The sequence below is a fragment of the Aphanomyces astaci genome, assembly GCF_000520075.1.
Source record: "Aphanomyces astaci strain APO3 unplaced genomic scaffold supercont1.3, whole genome shotgun sequence".
Taxonomy (NCBI): domain Eukaryota; phylum Oomycota; class Saprolegniomycetes; order Saprolegniales; family Verrucalvaceae; genus Aphanomyces; species Aphanomyces astaci.
The window spans coordinates 404,709-425,673 of record NW_009798266.1 but is presented as its reverse complement, the minus strand read 5'-3'; the positions used below and the strand labels follow the sequence as shown (position 1 = coordinate 425,673).

General features: G+C 53.7%; 12 protein-coding genes across 13 annotated transcripts; 6 read left to right on the top strand and 6 right to left on the bottom strand.

Annotated features, from left to right (window-relative positions):
* Nucleotides 1-70: 70 nt before the first annotated feature.
* H257_01733 (hypothetical protein) lies at nucleotides 71-277 on the bottom strand (the record flags this gene model as incomplete). Its single annotated transcript, XM_009825077.1, has 1 exon — nucleotides 71-277. One exon carries the CDS (start codon nucleotides 275-277, stop codon nucleotides 71-73), a length of 207 nt encoding a protein of 68 aa, XP_009823379.1.
* A 118-nt stretch (nucleotides 278-395) lies between these two features.
* Nucleotides 396-1,199, bottom strand: H257_01732 (hypothetical protein; the record flags this gene model as incomplete). The annotated part of the gene is made up of 1 exon (XM_009825076.1): nucleotides 396-1,199. The coding sequence occupies one exon, from the start codon at nucleotides 1,197-1,199 to the stop codon at nucleotides 396-398; it is 804 nt and encodes a 267-aa protein (XP_009823378.1).
* Nucleotides 1,200-1,468: 269 nt separating this feature from the next.
* H257_01731 lies at nucleotides 1,469-3,845 on the top strand. Of its 2 annotated transcripts, XM_009825075.1 has the most exons (9): nucleotides 1,469-1,691; nucleotides 1,749-1,977; nucleotides 2,043-2,170; nucleotides 2,232-2,576; nucleotides 2,632-2,756; nucleotides 2,827-3,220; nucleotides 3,312-3,348; nucleotides 3,415-3,627; nucleotides 3,673-3,845. In XM_009825075.1, exons 1-9 carry the CDS (start codon nucleotides 1,491-1,493, stop codon nucleotides 3,813-3,815), a joined length of 1,815 nt encoding a protein of 604 aa, XP_009823377.1. In that variant the 5' UTR covers nucleotides 1,469-1,490; the 3' UTR covers nucleotides 3,816-3,845. The 2 variants fall into 2 exon arrangements, with proteins under 2 accessions (XP_009823377.1, XP_009823376.1); XM_009825074.1 differs by having other exon boundaries at nucleotides 3,415-3,845.
* Nucleotides 3,846-3,941: 96 nt separating this feature from the next.
* Nucleotides 3,942-7,966, top strand: H257_01730 (hypothetical protein). The gene is made up of 10 exons (XM_009825073.1): nucleotides 3,942-3,974; nucleotides 4,059-4,202; nucleotides 4,271-4,342; nucleotides 4,409-4,594; nucleotides 4,653-4,751; nucleotides 4,807-4,851; nucleotides 4,905-5,231; nucleotides 5,277-5,436; nucleotides 5,729-5,853; nucleotides 5,968-7,966. Exons 1-10 carry the CDS (start codon nucleotides 3,954-3,956, stop codon nucleotides 6,712-6,714), a joined length of 1,926 nt encoding a protein of 641 aa, XP_009823375.1. The 5' UTR covers nucleotides 3,942-3,953; the 3' UTR covers nucleotides 6,715-7,966.
* On the bottom strand, nucleotides 6,176-7,966 carry H257_01729 (hypothetical protein). Its single transcript, XM_009825072.1, has one exon. It carries the CDS (start codon nucleotides 7,941-7,943, stop codon nucleotides 6,756-6,758), a length of 1,188 nt encoding a protein of 395 aa, XP_009823374.1. The 5' UTR covers nucleotides 7,944-7,966; the 3' UTR covers nucleotides 6,176-6,755.
* A 192-nt stretch (nucleotides 7,967-8,158) lies between these two features.
* On the top strand, nucleotides 8,159-10,092 carry H257_01728 (biotin-[acetyl-CoA-carboxylase] ligase). The gene is made up of 4 exons (XM_009825071.1): nucleotides 8,159-8,802; nucleotides 8,854-8,926; nucleotides 8,996-9,171; nucleotides 9,925-10,092. Exons 1-4 carry the CDS (start codon nucleotides 8,184-8,186, stop codon nucleotides 10,038-10,040), a joined length of 984 nt encoding a protein of 327 aa, XP_009823373.1. The 5' UTR covers nucleotides 8,159-8,183; the 3' UTR covers nucleotides 10,041-10,092.
* H257_01727 (hypothetical protein) lies at nucleotides 9,929-10,996 on the bottom strand. The gene is made up of 5 exons (XM_009825070.1): nucleotides 10,907-10,996; nucleotides 10,574-10,834; nucleotides 10,438-10,525; nucleotides 10,241-10,378; nucleotides 9,929-10,160 (listed from the first exon to the last, which is right to left on the bottom strand). The coding sequence occupies exons 1-5, from the start codon at nucleotides 10,972-10,974 to the stop codon at nucleotides 10,083-10,085; spliced, it is 633 nt and encodes a 210-aa protein (XP_009823372.1). The 5' UTR covers nucleotides 10,975-10,996; the 3' UTR covers nucleotides 9,929-10,082.
* A 147-nt stretch (nucleotides 10,997-11,143) lies between these two features.
* Nucleotides 11,144-12,015, bottom strand: H257_01726 (hypothetical protein). The gene is made up of 4 exons (XM_009825069.1): nucleotides 11,930-12,015; nucleotides 11,612-11,860; nucleotides 11,458-11,536; nucleotides 11,144-11,395 (listed from the first exon to the last, which is right to left on the bottom strand). Exons 1-4 carry the CDS (start codon nucleotides 11,933-11,935, stop codon nucleotides 11,379-11,381), a joined length of 351 nt encoding a protein of 116 aa, XP_009823371.1. The 5' UTR covers nucleotides 11,936-12,015; the 3' UTR covers nucleotides 11,144-11,378.
* Nucleotides 12,016-12,309: 294 nt separating this feature from the next.
* H257_01725 (hypothetical protein) lies at nucleotides 12,310-14,402 on the top strand. Its single transcript, XM_009825068.1, has 3 exons — nucleotides 12,310-12,723; nucleotides 12,774-12,900; nucleotides 13,008-14,402. The coding sequence occupies exons 1-3, from the start codon at nucleotides 12,343-12,345 to the stop codon at nucleotides 14,363-14,365; spliced, it is 1,866 nt and encodes a 621-aa protein (XP_009823370.1). The 5' UTR covers nucleotides 12,310-12,342; the 3' UTR covers nucleotides 14,366-14,402.
* A 349-nt stretch (nucleotides 14,403-14,751) lies between these two features.
* On the top strand, nucleotides 14,752-15,868 carry H257_01724 (hypothetical protein). Its single transcript, XM_009825067.1, has one exon. The coding sequence runs from the start codon at nucleotides 14,850-14,852 to the stop codon at nucleotides 15,798-15,800; it is 951 nt and encodes a 316-aa protein (XP_009823369.1). The 5' UTR covers nucleotides 14,752-14,849; the 3' UTR covers nucleotides 15,801-15,868.
* Nucleotides 15,869-16,622: 754 nt separating this feature from the next.
* H257_01723 (hypothetical protein) lies at nucleotides 16,623-18,173 on the top strand. The gene has a single exon (XM_009825066.1). It carries the CDS (start codon nucleotides 16,676-16,678, stop codon nucleotides 18,098-18,100), a length of 1,425 nt encoding a protein of 474 aa, XP_009823368.1. The 5' UTR covers nucleotides 16,623-16,675; the 3' UTR covers nucleotides 18,101-18,173.
* Nucleotides 18,174-18,476: 303 nt separating this feature from the next.
* H257_01722 (hypothetical protein) lies at nucleotides 18,477-20,118 on the bottom strand. Its single transcript, XM_009825065.1, has 3 exons — nucleotides 19,604-20,118; nucleotides 19,418-19,548; nucleotides 18,477-19,358 (listed from the first exon to the last, which is right to left on the bottom strand). The coding sequence occupies exons 1-3, from the start codon at nucleotides 20,076-20,078 to the stop codon at nucleotides 18,528-18,530; spliced, it is 1,437 nt and encodes a 478-aa protein (XP_009823367.1). The 5' UTR covers nucleotides 20,079-20,118; the 3' UTR covers nucleotides 18,477-18,527.
* Nucleotides 20,119-20,965: the final 847 nt, after the last annotated feature.

Below are 20,965 nucleotides of genomic sequence, written 5' to 3'. Positions count from 1 at the left end.
CGCAGCGCATCCTTGCGCAAGTGCGGCAGGCGAAAGTGGTTCCCACCATTGTTCTCCAAGACAAGGCGCATCACCGCTTGCAAGGTAAGAAACACTTTGTCCAGAGCCTCTCCGCCACTCTGGTCAAACGCAGCGAGCGTAGCACGAATAACATCTTCCACAGTGCGACTAACCAATTTGTACTGCAAAGATTGGATTGACGCGAAGAAGCCCAGAACCAACACCTTGAGATCTGGGCTGTTTGGTAGCTGGCAGCGAACGACAAACGACCACCCATCCGTCGAGACCGGCACTAGGTCAGCGTCGGTGATGCCTCCATGTGGCGTTGCATTATCGTGCTGGAGAACTACGCGCTTGTTGATGGTAGGGAACGTTGCCTTGATAGCTGGAATGACCTACGTGAGCACGTAGTCCCGGTACATCGGTGCATCAACGTTCACCAATGTTGCCACAAGAGTTCCCGCCGGACGGTTGCGCGAGCTCCGCTGAGCAGGTTGGTACTGCACGAACGGCCAGATGCCAATCTTCCCATCAAAGTTGATGCCACGCTCCAAGTCATGTCTAGGGCGTGCCACGGCCGCGAGGAACGTCACTTTTGGGATGAAGCGCTTGCTTGACCATGCCTGCTGCTCAGGCTCTTCACCTTCCGTCAGGTACACCTTGCGGACGTTCTTGTCTGCGTTGAACCACTTTTCGTCAAGGTGAACGACATCCCACATGCCATCGAATGTCGGGGTTTTGGGAGGACCGGAGGGACGAATGTGCGAGAGGCAAAATTCAAGACGCTTCGCCTTGTTTTCGTCCGTCAGCAGAGGCTTTAAGCGTGTGGTGCGTCGATGGAGCTTTCCAGCCTTGAGCGCTCGGTGCAAGGATCCAAGAGGAATTCCAGTGGCCTCGGAAATGTGGCGCATCGTCGAGCGGAGTGACTGGGGTAGTTCGCGGACGGTGCTGGCGACGAGGTGTGGCGTGTATACCGGCGAGCGGCCTACACGGCCAGCTTTCAACGATGGTAGCAGTTCGTTTCGTTGAAAGGCCTTCCAGATGCGCGATACGGTGGTCCGGTGGATTTTGTGCTCGGAGGCCGTGGTGAGGATCGCCCCGCGGGCAAGTTTGCCCTTGGTCGACAGGGTATGCAAGCAACGGATCACCTCCATCTTCTTGGCGTGTGAGAGCTCTCTTCCGGTGGGTTGGCGCGCCATGGTGCTTGACGTGTTTAGGTCCCGGAAAATTTAATTGTGAAAATCGTATTTTGAATTTTTATTCGGAGACCCGATGGCGAAGTGAAAATTGAGCGCCAAAATTTGCTTTCCGCGCTTTGCAGTCAATATTGCATACCTGTAGATTTTGATTCTCTTTTGAACGTGATATCATGCATCGAATTTGGACAAGAATTCAATTTTTGGGGGCGACCGGAAGTCAAATGTCGCAACTAATATGGAACAGAGGAAGTATGTCTCGAAAATGTAACCGCCAGGTTCCATTGAGCATGCATGGCCGCGCTACTGGAGCGCATTCGGGTCCAAAAAGCGGAAAAGGTTATGGCGTTGCTGCAAGATGCCATTCGATCGCAGATTCGCATGGACGGAGAGCACAAGCAGCGCAAGTCACCACACTCGTCCCCCAAACGATCGCATGAGCAGGCTGTCGACGGCGTTGACGACTGGATACGACGAGCACCTCCGACGTACAACGTAATGACCACGTCGATCACGTCCCCGTTTGCATCCATGAGTAACTTTGTCATGTAGGGTCAAGCCATCTCGTCGTATCCAAAGACACGTGAGTTTTGGTCATCAGCTGACTTCACCAAGATGTCCACACGGCAATTGCAAGCAGTGGCCGACTTGTTGGGCGTCGACCTCGATGGCAAAAAGGTAGCGCTGATGGCCAGATTGCAGGACTGGGTTAATGAACCTGCGATTCTGGCCCATCGTCGGCGCATTGAAAAGGAGAATCGAACGCGTGAAAAGGTGGAAGGTACTACTACCCTTGAAAACCGTCAACATGGTTAACGTGGGATACGATACGTATGCTGGGGGTAGCGTCCGGGGGGGTGTTTGGCTTTGGCAACAACTTTTCAGGGCAATTGGGCCTCGGCCATCGCGACGCTTGCGCCGTGCCCACGGAGATCATGGGGTTGAAAGGGCGAAAGGTCACTCGAGTGTTTACGGTACTCAACACGCAATCATTTCGTCCGTGGCAATCTATGACTTGTGGCCTTATCTTCGCAGGGTTTTGATGCAGACTATGCTTTTGCCCTGGCATCGACGGGCGAGGTGTATTCCTGGGGCGGAAACGGCGTCGGTCCCACCGCGTTTACACCGAAACAAGCCAAACCCGACGTGAATGTCATCCCCCTTCAGCACCCCCCACCTCCCCCTCTGCCTTCCCACCGCGACACGACCTTTCTCTATCCGTCTGTGGTGCGCCACTTGCGCGTGGAAGGTGTCGAAATGTTCGCATGCGCTCGGGTCCAAGGCCACGTGGCGGCTATCACCACCACCGGTCGGTGCTACACGTGGGGGAAAAACGACTACGGCGAGCTGGGCGCGGGGCACGCCACAAATACCAATGAGGTTGGTCGAGTTCCAAAAAAGCTCTATCATGACAAGAACGTTGGCGGCATCGTAGAACCCCCAGCCTCGACCGGTGGAAGCGCTAGCCCAAGCCATGGTCGTGGCCGTAGGAGTAGGCAACTCCCACACGGTTGCCGTCACCAACGCGGGAAAAGTGTACTCGTGGGGGGCTGCTTGGGGGTACGTAATGCCTTGATCTATACCCAAACAACAAAATATGACAACCACGAATACTATCTTGGCGATACAGGGGCCAATTGGGGCTAGGGGTCACCAAGCGAGAGGGGGTGTTTGCCGAACGCAAGCTTCAAATGTGCTTTCCGTCCCCGACATTGCTCGAGATCCCAGTGCGAGTGGCCCACGTGTCGTGCGGAGCGGCACACTCGGGGCTCATCGCGGCCACGGGCCAGCTGTTCATGTTTGGCTGCGGCGACGGCGGACGACTCGGCATGGGATCGAACGCCGACATGCTCAGTCCAACGCTGGTGCGGGCGCTCGACAACGAGCGTGTGCTGCAAGTGTGCTGCAGCAACTGGCACACGCTGTGCATTGCAGCGCCTCGACAAGTCGCGAGCCATGGTGCCGGCAATGCTACCTCCGCTTCTGGGTGGGCTTATGCATTTGGCAGTGGTCTCAATGGTCAGGTATGTTGTGACTTTTCATCAACTCCGCAGAGAATGAAGAAGAACCGCAATGTGAGACATCAATGACGTGGATGTATGTGTTATGTTTTAGCTGGGCTTGGGCAAGCAAAAGCAAGCCCTGCTGCCAAGTAAGACTACCTCATTCATGTTGGCCAATGGAACGAGGATGGTGGTGACCTCATGATGGTGCATAGCTAAGATCCCCGAGCTGATAAAACGCAAGATGAAGTGCATTGACGTGAAAGCGTCGTCATATCATTCTTGCGCGCTGGCCGAAGACGGATCGGTGTTCACATGGGGCAGGAACTCGTCGGGGTGTCTCGGGCGGTTCACGTCAGAAACCGATTCGTATGAGCCTGATGTCGTGGCCAAAGTCAAAGCATGGGGCTATGGCCCCGTCACGTCAGGTACACATATCGATGTCGTACATGATGAGATTGATCGTGGTGTAGTGGCCTGCGGATGTCGGTTCACACTTCTCGTCGCAGCTCCGTGGAAGGGCATCTCCAAGCCGGCATTCACACACATGACGGATCTCAACAGTCGACAAAAGCTGGCGGAAGGTGCCCCGACCGAATACGTCATCGACGCATGACACATTGAATACATGTTCTTGGCGTTTACAGTTCACGGTGTTGTCTTGCTGGTAATCCAGCTTTTCGAATTAGTTCATCATGTCTTCAACTTGGTGGATATCCGGTTTGTCCGGATAATTTGACCAGTTCCATTTGCGATGAGCGCGGCAGTCCGATCGGTACGCATGCTGGCTTCGTCCTTCTGCCTCGTCTTGAGGGCCATACCAGAGCATGCTGAGAGCCCTGCTGCTGTGTCATCGTAGGTATGTCTGGTTCCGTCAGGGCTGCTCAATTTTGAAGGCAAAATCATGCCCAATGCGCACACATTCGCCGACGACGTCGACACTGTCGGCGGCGACCGCGAGTTGATTGTGGGTTCCATGTCGGGCAAACTGGCGATATTCAAGGTATAGCTCTGCTGCCTCAACGAATATGCCAAAGCCATGTGATCGATCGAGTGACACATCCTGGCTAGGGTCTGTCGTCGTGCGACAGCGCATGCACGTACACTGTGGACGGCTGCATCACGTCCATCGTCACACAACCGGTTCGTGATGTCGTCCTTCCCCTTCTATGCTCTATCTTGACTTGTTGCCACCATGGGATGATCCAGATTGCGGCATCGATGGCCCATCCTTCCCCTGACGACGAACCCCCGACGACAACTTCCCCAGCTACCGTCTCGTCCGTGATGTCTCTGTTGATTCTCGTCATGACCGCGGAAGGCACGTGCTTTGTCTTGCGCCGCGCCGTCGAGTCAAGTCTCGGCACCCTGACGTTGCACATGCACACGCAATTTGTACGAAACAGAGTTGTTCGTCATGGGTTTCGAATGTGACCACCACCACCACCTGTAGGCCATCCCGTTGAACGTGAGCGCAGCCGCCATGTTGGGTCCGTCGCTGCTTGTGCTGGGTACTCGGGACTCGACTGTTCATTTCGTGGACATTTCAAACGTACGTACACTCGTAAACTCGGTCGCATATTCGAGTGTGTGATGACGTGTAGTAGGTGGAGGCTGCCAAGGAAGTCCACACACACCACCTTCCTGGCGAAGTAACCATATCGCATATCTTTCATCGAAAACCTGTGGATCGTTGTCGTGGTAGGTGGAATCGTTCCTTCCAAGCCAGCACAACTCCGTCGACACTGTCCAAGACAACAATCGCTCGTCCTCACCTGATATGTCATCCCCTGACGATCCAGACATCGAACACTCGCTGCTCGTCTGTTTGCACACGGGGGATGTCCTCCATGTAACCCCCTCGTCGTCGATGGTGCTCGAGCATGGCGACAGTTTGCAGTGCGGTCGCGCGTACGTGCTGAGTGGGGTCAAAGCCAAAGACGTGGCGTCCTCGTGCGATGCGTTCGGGTACTTTGACGGCCACGTCAAGCTCAAAGATGCTGGCACGGGCCAGCTCCGGTGGAGTATTCAGGTATGTGACATGGCGACCTCGTCACCACGTCACACATGTGTGTAGCTGCCCGATGCGTTGCTGACCATGGCGACAATCAACTTGTTTCAAGATGGAGACGAAGAAGTGATGCTGTGTTGCTGGAATGGAGACGTGTTTATTGTCAACACGGCCGGGTCGCAGCTCAAGTTTACGATTCCGTTTAGCATTTCCGCCTTCTTTTCAGGTAGGACCGTTCGTTGGTGTTTATATATATTGTATTTCTTTTGCCCAAAATTTGATTGCTAAATTTCGCCAAATCTATCGATTGATATTCGTTGTCTTGACGTTTGTATGTAAAATCATGCGAAGTGTTACACGAATTGGATTCACACACTAATAATTCATGGTCGGATAAGTGGATTTGATTGGCTACTTGACTAGTGTTGTGGGTTTTGATTGGTCGTATATCAATTGTTTGCCGATTTGGTGATTCTGTACACTCCACAATTTCGAATCGACAATATAACGTCAATCAGGGTCGTTTGTGTCGGCGACCGACAGGGGCGGCGGCGACGTCTTGTTTTGCGCGACAACGTCGGGCGGGATTCTGTATTACGTTGGGATGGGCCAGTCCATTCGACACATTCGGCACGACAGTGTGGTATGTCATCCAAGCAAGCACACACACATCCCCCCACATGCTCACGTCACGAGTGCATGACACGTGATATATATATATATGTATTGTGGTAGATTTCATTGGTGGCTATGCTAGATGGACGAGATCAAGCACTCGTCGTTGTATGCGCTTATTGACACCCCATCGAAACGCCGAGCGGTCCTCGCGACCCTGCAGCGACGGTGGCAACAACCCCATGCCGCTGCGTTTGACTCCACCGACGCGCCGACGCTGCAACAGTGCATTCGCGCATGTGTGTACGCGTCCAACTCGATCTTTTCTGCGCCCCCCCCTCTTCCTACCACCCCCCCCCTTCCTGCCGACCCCCCCGTGGACGGTGGCGCCGACATAATTACCACCCACAACGAACACCATAACGTGGACGAAAGCAAGGCAGACCACTATCATGTGACGGAGCAAGGGAACGAGAGCGACTACTTGCAAGAACCTTCTATGGACGTCCAAACAGTGCCAATCACTCATACGATCCCGTCGTCGACAGAGGTTGTTGACGGTGAAGACCAACCAAAGCAAGAGGTGGTTGCGATGATCGACGTAGTTGTGACCCCACCCAGCAACGCTCCAAATGACAACATCACCCCCACCCTCAGCGATGCAGATTACTCCGAGGAGAACGCACCCCCCTCCGTGGTTGCTTCGACGATTGGCGACGTTGTCGTTGCCCCAGCCGCACCACCGTCCTCTCCGCTACACTCGACCAACGTGCCACACTTAAGGACCTTTGACGGAGGAGCCGACGAGGCTGCCGTGACGGACACGCCGGCGGCGAGCAGTTCGCCAGGGCCGACGAGTCGCCGCCGTCGCAAGAACAGCGACGCTTGACACGCAACTTGATACTAGTATGCGTTAGTCAAATTAAAGTGTTAATATATGGTGTCGGCCAACGTCACAACGTCTTGGACGGTCTTGGGGGCTTGCATGAGTAGGCGGCACACAAACTGCTTGGTCAAGTCGAGCGGCGACGGCTGAAAGCTGCGATCGCGGGTACTAGTACTACTAGTACTAGTGCTACTAGCTCCCTTGCCTTGTTGGCGCCAAAACGTATGGTGGGCGTGAAACGCAACGGAAAACAGTTCGTACCACCCGATAGGGTCTTCAAACACTTTCCAGTACACTTCGTCGCGTTCGAGGAACCGCCCCGAGTCCAAATCTAGCACCTCCACCAGGATCGACACGACCTGCAGCCCCTCTGTCGCATACGCGTACCCGCCGCGTCGCATCTCGTCCGACGCACTGCGGTGGACGTCCGTGAAGAACGCCAGCGCATGCAACGCCAGCACCCCGTGTGCCTTGAAGGTAGCGCCGGGGTCGTCGGACGGAAACCCCCCTTCGTCCACCCACACAGGCGACGTCCTCGCGAACGGCCGACCAGAGTCGCCAACGACCGCGCCCCACAACCGCCGGATCTGGTCCATGTGGTCGCGGTTCGAGTCGGAAAAAGGCGTGCGGGACAGCGCCGAGGCCGCGGCCAAGTTTTGCAACGCCGCTGCAGTCGGCTTCTCGGCGCCGGATTGAGAGCCAAAGTACCGCCCCGCCGTGAACTCGACGGTTTCCCACACCTTGGCGGTGGTTTTGTTGAGGTGGTGCTTGGTGTTCTTCCACAGCGCGTTGAGTTGCGGGGCGGCGGAAGATGATTGCTGCTGAGGTTGCTTGTTGGAGCCCTTGGACGAGCGTTCGTGGTCGCCAGAGCACGCGCTGTCGTCATAGGACTCGCGAAAACTCCGCTGGAACGACTCGAGCTCGTTGGTGTTGTCCACCTGCGAGCTATATACCGGGTACTCTTCTGGCGTCGACGACACTTGCAGTACCTTCAATAGCGCGTCGATTGGAATGACTGTAGACTCATCCACAAGGTCACGCCATACGTAGTTGCCGCCGGACGTGACTTCCTGGAGGCGGAAGTGGAAGCGGCCTTCAAACGGGAAATGGCTGCGCACGACTTGGAGGGTCGGGGCCGGCTCCACTGGGAGCAAGACGCTGAACGGCTCGTCGTCTTCGGCGCCACAGAACACGAAGCGGCATTGACGCATCTCAAACGTTGTCCCACCCATGCCAACAGCAGAGTCCAAGGCCGTGTGGATCTTGATGTTATAACAAATGTAACATAGCACAAGGCTCGTGTGGATCTTGATGTTATAACAAATGTAACATAGCACAAGGCTTCGTGTGGATCTTGATGTTATAACAAATGTAACATAGCACAAAAGTCACACTTATTATCCGGAACTTTATCCATGTGCTTTCCTAAGTACGGCATGATGTTATCCGTACTTGTTGACCCAGATTGGCGAATGCTCCTCGACCTAGCTCGGTCCTCGTTCCAGCGCCTTCGACATCCAGCAGCTGCCTTCATGAGTGCCGCCGACAATACCGCGATGCAGCTTCTGTCCGCGTCAGACCTACCTGCGACAATTCAGTCCTGGGCATTGTCTGCCCACGTCCAAACGCCATCGTCGTCCAACAATGACACAATCCTGCCCTTGACCAAGTTGCGCACCCAACACCTCGGACGGCACATCTTGTATGGCGAGACTCTCCCGTCGACACAAACCCTGTTGCAAAAAGTGTCTCTTGAATTGCGATTGACAGACGTGCAGCGTGACTTTCGCTTGGTGTGCTGGACGCCGTCCCAGCAAGGCGGCAAAGGGCGTGGGTCGAACACATGGGTGTCTCCTCAAGGCTGCTTGACGTTTTCCTTCCAAAGCTCTCTCACCAATGGCGCGAGCTTGCCGTTTGCTCAATACCTCGTCTCCCTCGCGCTAGTGCGCACAATCAAGTCGTTTGCCGCCGCATCAACTCCCACGAACGTGTACATCAAATGGCCCAACGACCTGTACGCCAACAACCTCAAGCTTGGCGGGATCTTGTGCCAGTCCGAGTACTTTCAAGAGCGCTTCCATGTGACCACAGGTACTTCGTGTGCCGCAATGCATCGTCTTGAGTGCGCAAGTATGTGTGTAGGCGTCGGCATCAACGTGAGCAACCCTGAGCCGACCGTCTGTTTGAACCAGTTGCTCCCGTCCCCTGTCACCAAGTAGGGGTCGTTAGGATGTCTCGACCACAGAGACAACGACGACTGAGTGTTCAATGTGCGATGATGTAGGGAGACATTCCTCGTCGAGTTTTGCAACGTGTACGAGCCGATGGAGGAGCAGTTCAAGAGCCACGGGTTCGCGCCGTTCGTAGACGAGTACACGGCGAACTGGCTGCACACAAACCAAGTGGTGCAGGTCCAGGGCGACACGCCCGGCGAACCACCGATGAAGGCCACGATTCAAGGTACCAACATATGACAATTAGTGTCGTATTTGTCCTATTCATGTACTCCCAATCCTTGTGAATGGTGGAGGAGTATGATAATAGACCTATTTATTCGACGATGCATACGATATGATAAAAGGAACCGTACAATTCTATTAATAGTTCAATCACAAACCTCGGCCATGATTATTTGTCGTACTCGTGTACCCCCATCCTTTTAAATTACTTTGCGCCATCGATTGAAAGACCATTCTATGATGGTATACTAAAAGCTGGACAATTCTATTTCAACGACAAAAAGTGTACTGATGTGTTGGGACCTTAGTATTATTATTATTATTGGATGCACGAGGACGATAAAAATGTTGCTGGATGATCATCCCATGCCCATTATGGTATTTGTCGTACATGTGCATCCATTTTATCCTGGAGATGACGACAGGATTGTGTGAACAAAATGTATCGTGCTTTCGAGTGAATTTTCGTGTCGTGGTGTGGTTTCTCGTTGGAATTTAAATCGATTTGATTGGCTACTTCAGATGAGCTCAAAATTATTAGCCAATCAAAACCCATTTCTCAAAGAAATTCAACCAATCAGATCGATTGTGGATCAGTTTGGTTGGCGCGATTCGATTGTACCCCCTCCCCAAATTTGTATCAAATCGACAACATGTATACTACGTATTTGCATATATATGTGTGTGTTTATCCTGTATCGAGTGCACGAGTACGATAAATAAACGAGTACACGCTGATTGATGGCAACACTAGGCCTCACGGCATCGGGGTGCCTCTTGGCCACGAGCGAAAGCGGTCGGTCGTACGAACTGTACCCCGACGGCAACTCGTTTGACTTTTTCGCGGGCCTGTTGAAGCGAAAACTATAACTTTCTCGTCGATTGTTTTCAATATGGAGAAAAATACGATCTTTAATTGCAATGTCGGTCTCCTTTTCGCTTGCTGCGAATGTCCAACAAGTCTTCCCGCGACCGGTTCGCGTCCGCCGTCTACGGATTCGTCGATCGCATTAGCCACGTCGGAGAGACAAGGATGGATGGATGAATGGGGGGATGGATGGATGCGTTACCTCTTTGAGGACGGCGTAGCCACCGTACGCCCCGGCCTTTTTGACGCGGTACGTGAACTCCGAGCCGGCGCTCGTGCCACCGGCGTACGTGCCGAAGGCAAACGTTTCTTCTTCGTTCTTCTTGCTTCGTTTCTTGGTCTAGAGGAAGTGCACTGTGAGATGAGCGATGGTGTTGAATGAGAGTGGAATCTATGTACCTCGATGGCATCCTGGTCGATTTCCTCTGGTGGGGCTTTGATGTACGAGAACGTGGTCGTGGAGACCAAATCGGAACTGAATGGCGAACTGCAGACACGATAATGGGTCAACGTTCCTGGTTGCAACGATTCATACCTGATGGAAATGGACACGTCGCTGAGCACCATCTTGACAATGCGCGTTTCTTCCTTCATCGACGTCGGATGCATAATGATCAACGCGTCTCCAATCGACAGCTCGTGGTAGAATTTCGTGCCCATTTTGCCCATCACTGTCGTGCCAGATGTGAGAATACGTCCTGTACCCTGGAGCTTCACGAGCTGGAAGTCGTCGTCATCGTCGCCGGTCGCGGGACGACCGTCCGACTCGGCCTTTCGTTTTTTCGTTTTCTTCTTCCTAGAAGCAAGCACACACACAACCATTCAACACACTTGCATGACCCTTTTCACGTAGGTCTATCCTCTTTACTTGAGTGACAAGTTAAGGCCTCCCTTCAGCTGCAGCTTCCCGCCGACGGCCTTCGTGTAAGCGGACATGGATCGATCGATATCAATCGGTGGATTCAAAAATGTTGTCCGACCTGTTTAAAATACCAACTTGTAGTTTAAAACACGTTGTTTTCACAAATTTAAATGTCGAGGTTTAGTTTATATAACGCTCATTATGGATCTTATATCCACTTCTATTTTATATTGACGGTCAGATATGAGGTAGAAGTTGCATGGACATGATGGATGGCTATTCTCTTGATGTAGACTTCACAAGAGTCGCGACGTGAAGAAGGCCACGTGCCAGAGCCATCGCACAGTCGACGACATCGATGTCGAATACATAATAGTTATGCGGGGTTACTAAGGGTGATGAATCTACTGTAGGGTCGCCGCCGCCGCTGCAAGGAAGGCAGTGCTGAGTCATGATGGATGTGTATCGATGACGACACTTAGACTCGCTCGACATCTAGCAGACACGCAACATGAGACAACGCGCCATGGAGTTATGGAATGGCCGCGCCGACATACCGGCAAAGACAGAGTCAAAGGTCGCGACGTTGTTCTGTCGGATAAAATCGGCTGGCAAGTCGTTCATTTCGTTCATTTCCTGTGACACATACGGTGTCAGTACAGTATGCACGTGAGTAGTGCTGAGTCTGCAACGCAAGCAACATGAACGTACTTGGATCGCGTCAAAAAGTCCGACGAATTGAGGGGTGTTCGACCCTTCGACCTGGAAGAACACTTGCGGGTACGTGCCGCGGATCCCGCTGATGGAGAAGAGGTCGTTGCGCAGTTGTGTGTTTTCCTCGGCCGATCCATCGACTTCTTCGCGCTTGATCTTCTTGGCGTTAAAGATTGCCTCCAGCGACGCGCTGTTGCTCTTGTGTTCCGCAGAGAAGCTCTGTCTTGAGACGAGGACAATGCACTTCTACACACAAACCATGGAGGCATGACGAAGGGGGTCGCATGGCGATGCCGGCGACGTGGCACATCGTACCTTCATCGCGACTCGTAGGTGTGGTTTCAACGTGACTCACGCGACTATTCTGTCAACGCAAAGGATATGACTGGCGCCAGCAATTTATTGTATTGGATAATGGAATCAAATCAAGTTTAATTGTGTATATATTATTTTCACCCACCGTCGTGAAACCAGTCGTTCCATGGAAATGACATTATAATATTCGGAAAACCGCATCGTATCACTTGATAATTGTATGTTAGTTAAACGATCACATGTTTTAAATATTCGACGCCGAAGTATTTCCCTTTAATCTAGTCTTTGTATAGTATTTGCTGATTGTGAACCATAGATTAATTATATACTTTTATGGGGGGACCCATACATTTTACTGTTGTTCGCAACAGCCAATCAACGCTTCGTGGCCATCGCAGATTGATCCACAGGCCATGATCGTGCCGCCGCCGCGGCGCCGCCTTGCTCTCAACCTCCTACAGGAACACTTTGGAGATGTTGTCGAGCATGTTGCTTCCGTTCTCCTAAGGGCAGATGATGGAGGATATACGTTGAGAGAACTCGTTCAGCACGCATTGGTGTCGCCACCGGCGCACCTGCAGCCGCGTCCAACCACCCAACACATCAAGACAGCGTTGCTGAAACTGCTCCAACACAACTTGCTGGACATCAAGGCAACATGGCTTCCAGCAGACTCGGCGAAGAAGCAGAAGCTTCCGTACATCGTCCGATACGAATTGAACCACGACGAAGCGCTGCTTCGTCTTCGGTTCGCGCGGTACATCGAATTGGCGCGCGAACTTTTTGGGGACGAGGTAACGTTCATGACGTCGTTGTACCCTCCAGCCAACGCGTGCTGTCCTAGGGCGAAGTCATCATGGAAGAGCTGCTTGTGAACGGCCGCATCCGCCTCGACCAGTCGTTGGACGCCATGGCACGGAATTTGGCCGACCAGCGACGCGCCGCCACGGGCGACCCCGACGCACCTGCTGGTACATCAACTTGTGCCTTGTATAACATACTCTTTTCAAATGTCATGCTGCCATTCTTGCTATATTTCTGCAATATTATATATATTTATATATTTTCAATGGGGTAGCCGACGACGACGAACTGGAAGACCTGAAAGAATCGCTCAAAACCACATTTCTAAATATGGCCAAAAGTCGGTACATTTTGCGCGTGCATCCACTCGACTTTAACAAAAAGAAGGCGCACGACTTTGACGACGGCGAAGCGCAATACGAGATCCCATCGTCGTCGTCCGTCACATCCACGGGCGGGGACTCGACCTCCACGACCACCATCAAGCACAAGAAGCGAAAAGGCCCCGCGAATGCCGCCGCCGATTCCGCCGTGCCCATCGAAGTCCAACTCATGATGCAAGCAGAGAACGGTGGCTTGTCGTCGTCGTTGGCCGACGAAGTTTCCGAGGCCGTCACGTCTGAGTCGGGCACCAAGCGCCGCCGCCTCAAGCGCGCCAAGCTGCCCGCCGTCGGCGCCGCCTCGTCGTCGTCGTCATCCCCGTTGTCCAACGACTCGATGCCGTTCGACTCCGTGGGTGAAGACGTGTCGTTAAAGGAAGAAAACACGATTTGGCGGTATGGAGGCGTCCAGCTCACACGCGAACTGCGCCATCGGACGTGCATCCAGTTTGCCCACGATAGCGTCAACGTCGTGGCCGAGGCCATTGTGAAGGCCATGCTCGCGCACTCGTCGCCGCACGAGCGCGACGCGAACGAAGCGACGTCCGTGCCGATGACCGCGCGGGACTTGCTTGCGATCCCGGCCGTATATGACGCCGTGCCGTCCAAGCACGACCGGTGGAAGATGCTCCTCAACTTCCTCACGGCCATGTGCCAGCACCCGTCCGGAATGGTGACCAAAGTCGCGGCAGAAGTGTTTGATCCGACGCACGCGGTGCGCGCCGGCGACGGTGGCACGTACTCGGTGCACATGCAGAACATCGTCAAGACCCTCCAGCGCAAGTCGATTCAAGCGTTTGTGCACGAAAAGTACGGCGCCGCCAGCGCCCGTCTCGTGCGGGTGATCACGGAGCAGCGCCAACTCGAGCAAAAGGCGCTGGGGGAAATGGCGCTGCTGCCGGCCGCCGAGACCCGCAGCCGACTGTTTGACATGTACCGCGACAAGCTACTGAACCTGCAGGAAATCCCCAAACGGACCGACTACAACCCCCAGTTCACGTTGTACTGCTGGTCCGTGGACGACATCCGTCTCACACGGCGCCTCGTCGAGCGCGCACAAGAGTCGATTGTGAAGCTCCGTACCCGGCGCAAGGACGAAGCCGAGAGCCACAAGGACCTCATCGCCCGCTCCGACCAACTGGTGGAGCAAAACGACTTGGACAAGTTTGACCGCGTTAGCCGATCGCTGGACCGCCTCGACCGCGCCACCTTGCACCTCGACCGCATGCTCATGCTGTTTGACCAGTTTTAATAATACATGTCGAGAAATCACATGTACTAGACACGCGACTTCGACTTGCTTGGGATGGATTGGATGGGGGGGGAACTTGGTCGTTGACTAACTTGGCCGCAATAGTTACCGATAGAAGAATGACGGGGCTGAAGGCTCGACAGATAGAATAATCTCGGAATTGAACTTTGGTTCCACTTTACATGTACCCTTCTACATTCGTAGTACACGTGTATTTATATTGGAAGAGGGATATATATACAGTAGTATATGTGATGGCGCGGGATGGCACCATAACCTTTGCATGGCCAAGGAAAGGATACTAGTCACTTTGCACTTTCTACAGTCATGGCGTTACGAGAAGTCGACTATTTTTAGTAACCGACGTAACTGCCGATCACCCAACCCGAGCACTGAAACGCAGTCGTCGACTCTCCACTGCACACCCCACCTCGCAGCACGTCGTCAGCTAGACCCCGCAGAAACACACACACGATTCGACAGCATGGACTACTACGAGATTCTCGGTATCGTCCGGGGGGCGACCGACCAAGACATTAAAAAGGCGTACCGCAAACTCGCGATGAAATGGCACCCGGACAAGAACAAATCAAACCGTGACGAAGCCCAAGCCAAGTTCCACGAGATCTCGGAAGCGTACGACGTGCTGAGCGATCCGGCGAAAAGGGCGACCTTTGACCAGTACGGGTACGAAGGGCTGCACAATGGCGTGCCCAACGCCGATGGCGACGTCCGGGAAGGGTACCAGTTTCAGGACCGGCAGGGCGAGGAGATTTTCAACAAATTCTTCGGCACGAACAACCCGTTTAGCGACTTTGGTTTTGGGGATACGTTGCCGTTTGCGGGGGCGCTCAAGAAGAAGGGGCTGGAGAAGAACCCGCCGATTGAAAAGACGGTCGAGTGCACGCTCGAGGAGCTGTTTGTCGGGGGCGTGACCAAGAAGATCACGATCGTGCGCACGCGGTTCATGGGGAACAACGACCTCGTGGATGACACCAAGGTGTTTGCAGTCAAAGTGCAGCGCGGGTGGTCCGCGGGCACCAAGGTCACGTTCGAGAATGAAGGGGCCGAAACCAAGGAGCTGCGGGCAGGCGACGTCGTGTTTACGATCGTCGAAGCCAAGCACGCCACGTACACCCGCGTGAAGAACGACTTGGTGTACTTGGCCAAGGTGAAGCTGGCAGACGCGCTTGCCGACTGCACGGTGGACGTGCCGACGCTGGACGGGCGCAAGCTGGCCATTTCGTGCAACGAAGTGCTCAGTCCAACGTCAGAAAAGGTAATCCAAGGCGAAGGCATGCCCGTGGTAGCGGAGGGGCCACAAGACAGTGGCGAAGGTGTGCGAGGCAACCTGATCCTCAAGTTTCACATCGTCTTTCCAAAGTACCTGACCTCGTTACAAAAGACAGCCCTCGTGAAAATCCTCGGCCAATGAAAACTCCAGCTTATGCCATAAACAATCTATGTATTGCGTACTACACGAATCCAACCAACAATGTGCAATGTCGTTTCGGAGCTAGACATATATAAAGGCATTTGGAGACGCTGCTGACGACGACAGATCAACATTGGTTTGGGCTGGTTGAACCTACCACATCTCGTCGTTTGACTTGGAATGGACGGCAGAGAAGCAGCCATCTCTAAGCGCTTGCTGCTTGCTCTCTGTAGCATAGCGTAGTCACATAATCCAAAGCAAAGGCCGTTATTCCTGTATGCTCGGTGGCGGCGGCATGTCGTTTCTACCAGGCAAACCCTGAGACCCCGTTTCGGTGCAGCAACCACTCACGCTATTAACGTTCGAACCACACGACGAGCGCCCCCATATGTACCGTAGTGTGCCAAAGTCACAGCTTTGACGAGTGTAGCCTGCATGACGATTGCACGGCTTGAAGCAGCACCAGCTACTTCGTAGTATTTGACATCCCATTACGTCAATTATGTACTGGACCTAGTCTCATGCAGAATTGGTCTCATGCTGTGTTGCCTTGCGATCGCTTTCTCATGACAGCATCACCCCATAAACGTGGCACCGACGACTGTCCGGCGTTCGATAATTCGCTGGCTTCATGCACGGTCAGGTGCGACGGTTTCGAATCGACCCACATTCTGTCGAGTTTAACGTCTTATTTTGCAGGATGCCACGTCATGCACTTCCTATTTATATGGTACTACGTAGTACATCTGGTTTTAGCGTGATGCCGCTTTGGCAAAACACCCAAATTTGATTGTCGTTCGAAATTCTGGCAAAGCAATAAAACCGAAATGCGGATCCAACCAGCAGCACCTCATCGGAGCCAAAGTTGCTGATCTATGATCCACCACCACCATGACATGGATCATGTAAAGAAGCGATGGCCGCAGTTTGATTTTAGACAGCTCCCGCCACACATCACACACACCGCCATGCGCCCGTCGCCAGCCAACTCGACGACTGCACCCACCACGTCCAACCAGGACGTCCTCGTTGTCGACCAGTTGGTTCACGCAGACGATTGGGTCTGCGACTACGAGCGATCGTTGTGTCACGTATGCACTCGCAACTTTAGCACATTTCGCCGAAAGCACCACTGCCGCATGTGCGGCGAAGTTGTATGCCGCAACTGCACCTTGTACAAAAACGTGAACATCTTGTCCATCGGTACAACCAAAGTCCGCGTCTGCCTCTCGTGCATCGTCATGGTCAGCGGCGCTCAGAAACTCGGATCTCCGTTGGCGTCCGCCACAAACGTTACCATGGTCTCGGACGAAGCATCGCGTAACTGGCTGTCGAACCACCTCACGTCCCCCGCCGCACGGTCCGAGACCGAGTACTACGACTACTCCGCGACCAACCAGCTAGACTACGAGCTCGACTACAACTGGGACAACCCGTGGCCCCGCGCGCCGATCGCCGCGAACGAACCGGATCGGCTCCGCGCCCTCGCCAGCCTGCGCATCCTCGACACACCGCCGTCGTCCGTGTTCGACAACATCTGCGACCTCGTCAGCAAGCGACTCAACTGCCCCATGGCCGCCGTGAGTTTCATAGACGCCGACCGCCAGTGGTTCAAGGCCAGCGTCGGGCTCGCCCAGACGTCCATCCCGCGCAACGTGGCGTTCTGTGCGCACGCCATCGTGTCCAAGGAGCCGCTCGTGGTGATGGACACCGCCGCCGACGTCAGATTCTGCCACAACCCCCTCGTCACCGGCGCGGCGTGCGTCCGGTTTTATGCGTCGGCGCCGATCTGCGACGCCCGGACGGGCCTTGTGGTCGGCACCGTGCTAGTCCTGGACACAGCACCGCGGGACGCGTGCGATGCGTCGGTGCTGGAAAAGCTGGCGAATGTTGCGATGGAGCACTTGGTGCTCAAGGAAGATCGGGTTGAGAAGTACGCTGCTCGGCGGAGTAGCAGCGACGCCACGCGAAGCACGCGCGGTAGCAGCATCAGCACCGACAGCCTGCGCACGGCCGTGACGAGTCACTCGAGTCAAAAGCATCCGACAAGTCAGAACCACCACCACCAACTGGTGGTGGCCGACAACCAAGACGCTACCGACATGGTCAGCTCCAGCAACAACCTGGAAAACCTGCTCATGAACCTGCTCAGTCAAACGACGCTGACACAGCAGCAGCTGGCGACCCAGCAGATCTCCATGTCTCAGACCCTCGGAGTCCACGCCGAGCAAATCGAAAAGCTCACGTGCGACTTTGCACGCATGGAAGCCAAGATCAACGCCCAATTGCTGCGTCAGTAGTCAGTCATCCGCTCCGTTATATGTGCAAGTCTAGTGTAATGTAACTAATCATCAATCACACTATTTATCCAAATTATTGCATTCATCGTTGTTCCACAGGGGCTGGTTGTTCGTGACGACTTTGTTGCTGTTAACGTTTACATATTAACGTTACGAAAAGCTTCTCAAACCATTCGACGATATCATTGATGAGGAATGTGCAGTTTGATTTTGCATATGTAGATGTAAATTCGCTGATTACTCATATTGGGTCTTAATTGCAGGTGGAGCAAGTATTTGTGACATTTCGTGTTAGTATACATACTGTAGGTATGCACTGCGCATTATCATACTGCCACGTCATCATGACACAATCTAACCTCAACCAAGCGATGCACACATGAAAATAGTTTATAGAACCGGTTCATGACCATTTGTAGTACCCATATTAAATGTCTAAACGAACATAACCATCGGTGCCGTTGGTCTTTTTCTTGCTTTTTGACGAGGATGACACTGGCGACGACGACGACGACAGCAGTGGGGACGTGGTAAGGCACGCATCGACGTCGTCGGCACTGGTCAGTGGCACGGCCTCTAGTTCAAACTGCACCAACAGTGACGCGCGGTTGTCACCATTGTCGTCGTCGTCGTCTCCGTTGGTGCGTTTGGTTGGCTTGTCGGGCGCGGCGTGGCCCTTGGACGGATGCTGCATCAAACAGTACACACCAAGGGAGATCAGCGCCAGCGCCAGCGGGTACAAGACCCACTTATCCCATGTAAACGCTCGCTCGGAATCGTAAAACACGATGCCGCCCACGACGCTAAACGAGATCCAAAACGCCTGGAAGACGGGGAACACTGTCATGGTGTCGCCCAAGGACGTGGCCATGTTGAGCAGATGCGTTTGGACCAATATGCACGCAACCATGCCGCCCACAAACAAGTACGTTACGGGGTTCTTGAACTGATTGTGGCCTTCGATGGTCAGCGCGATCATCATCACAGAGCACTTGGCCAGCAGCACCGAGATGGCGCCGACAATGCCAGAGCACGTGGCGTAGTAGAATGGGACGTTGGCGGCCGACGGGTTGGCGTCCGCGGCGGGCGCGTCTAGCTTGCGAGGTGACGACGACGCGCCGTCCGCATGGTTGAGGCGAAATGGCGGGACAGCCACGTGAGGGTGGCTGCCACCGTCGTGATCAAGACCACCAACCAGCAGCTTTTCTTCCAGTGCTTCCATGCGCCGCTCTAAGTCTTGAAACCGAAGCTCGTTTTTCTACCCTGAAACGTGAGAGGGACAAAGTCGTCGTACTACAAGGCGGACTAGTACAGCACCTTGAGGATGTCCTTTTGCCGCTGGTGTGACCATCGGATTTGGCTTTTCAACGTGTGAGCAAGAGATCCCTTGATTTTGGCCAAGATGGTGATCACACATATCACGACACATGAAATGTACACGATGAATTCTACATGCACGTGGCCGTGAGGACGATGCGACGACGTGGCGGAGGAGGATGGTACCTGGGCGGGCGAAGAACTGCTCGAGGATGGGCAACGGATAAGTGACGTCGGGCTCGGAGATGGCGGAGATGACCACGACGCCAGCAATGACAAGCAGCACGCCAAGCAAGTCGGACCGGTACAACGTCTCCTGGTTCATCTGGTTCGCAATGATGACGTTCGCGATGAGCGTGGACCCACCACCAAGGGCTGCCACGAGGGCTTGCGTGGCAAACCCGAACGCGGCAAAGTCGCCAATGCTGCCCACGATGACCATGATGAGACCCACCCACCACACTGGTCGAAGGATGTATGGTCGCTGGTCTGCCACAGGCCTCTTCTGCTCTTGGGTGTGAGAATATTTCTGCACGTTCACCCCAAAGTTGGACACCACCGACGCAGCCACTGCCAGTACACCACCCACAACGTCCCGATGCGACGGCATGTACTGCATCGGCGACATCGGTAGCGGCGGGACCTCAAGCGGTGGCGTCATTCCAAACTCTTTTTTCGAAGGCCTTGCTCCTTGATTGGAAACCGATGCAGAATGTTGGTCGTCTGACAATCAATACTGGGAGTATTAATAATAAACATAATGTGCACATCCAGGGAAGATGTAGCTGCGAAACTAGTTGCGAAACCTCTCTAATTGTCAATCTTTCTCTCAATAACACGCGGGGATGTCGGCGTCCATATCCCGGCGCTGCTTGCCTTGAATGTGGGCCATATCTACCCTAGCGGGCTCTTGGTGTATTTGGGATCGGCAGCCCTCGACAGCACATCACAAGCCGTGTCCAATGGATCCTCCCTGGCTCGTCGACCGCGTTCATCGCTGCCGTGGGTATGTTTGGTGTGTACAAATAATACCCGTGGGCACGTTGGGGCCAGAGGCACCATTGGTTTCAACGACTCATTTCTGTGGATGGGGGGGGGCAACATGCGTAAACATGTCGGTGGTTCGAGCTATAACGTTAGACCACATCTCACTTAACCCAAAACACCAAGAGTGAAAAACTGCCTCCTGTGACCCAATAAAGGAGAGTTTTTCTTGTTGAGGTGGAGGTTACTATCCTAGAAGCAGCTTAGCAAGGTATACTTGTTTTGTGTATCTGTGTGGACCAATGTTGACAACATGTCCAGATATTTCAACCCTCCGATTCACCTTGTAAGGGGCCCCGTTGCATTACCCTCGACCCAGGCATTAACATGACAGTCTAACGACGGGTTCAGATGAACGACAAATAATGTTACTGCGTGAATCTCGATAACTACATATATCCAAACAAAAACGTAACCAGTATCACGACAACTCACTACCGGTAGTAGATCAAAAGTCACCCGAAGCATGCCCAATGCACGTTAGATCAGATGTGCTATTTGCGA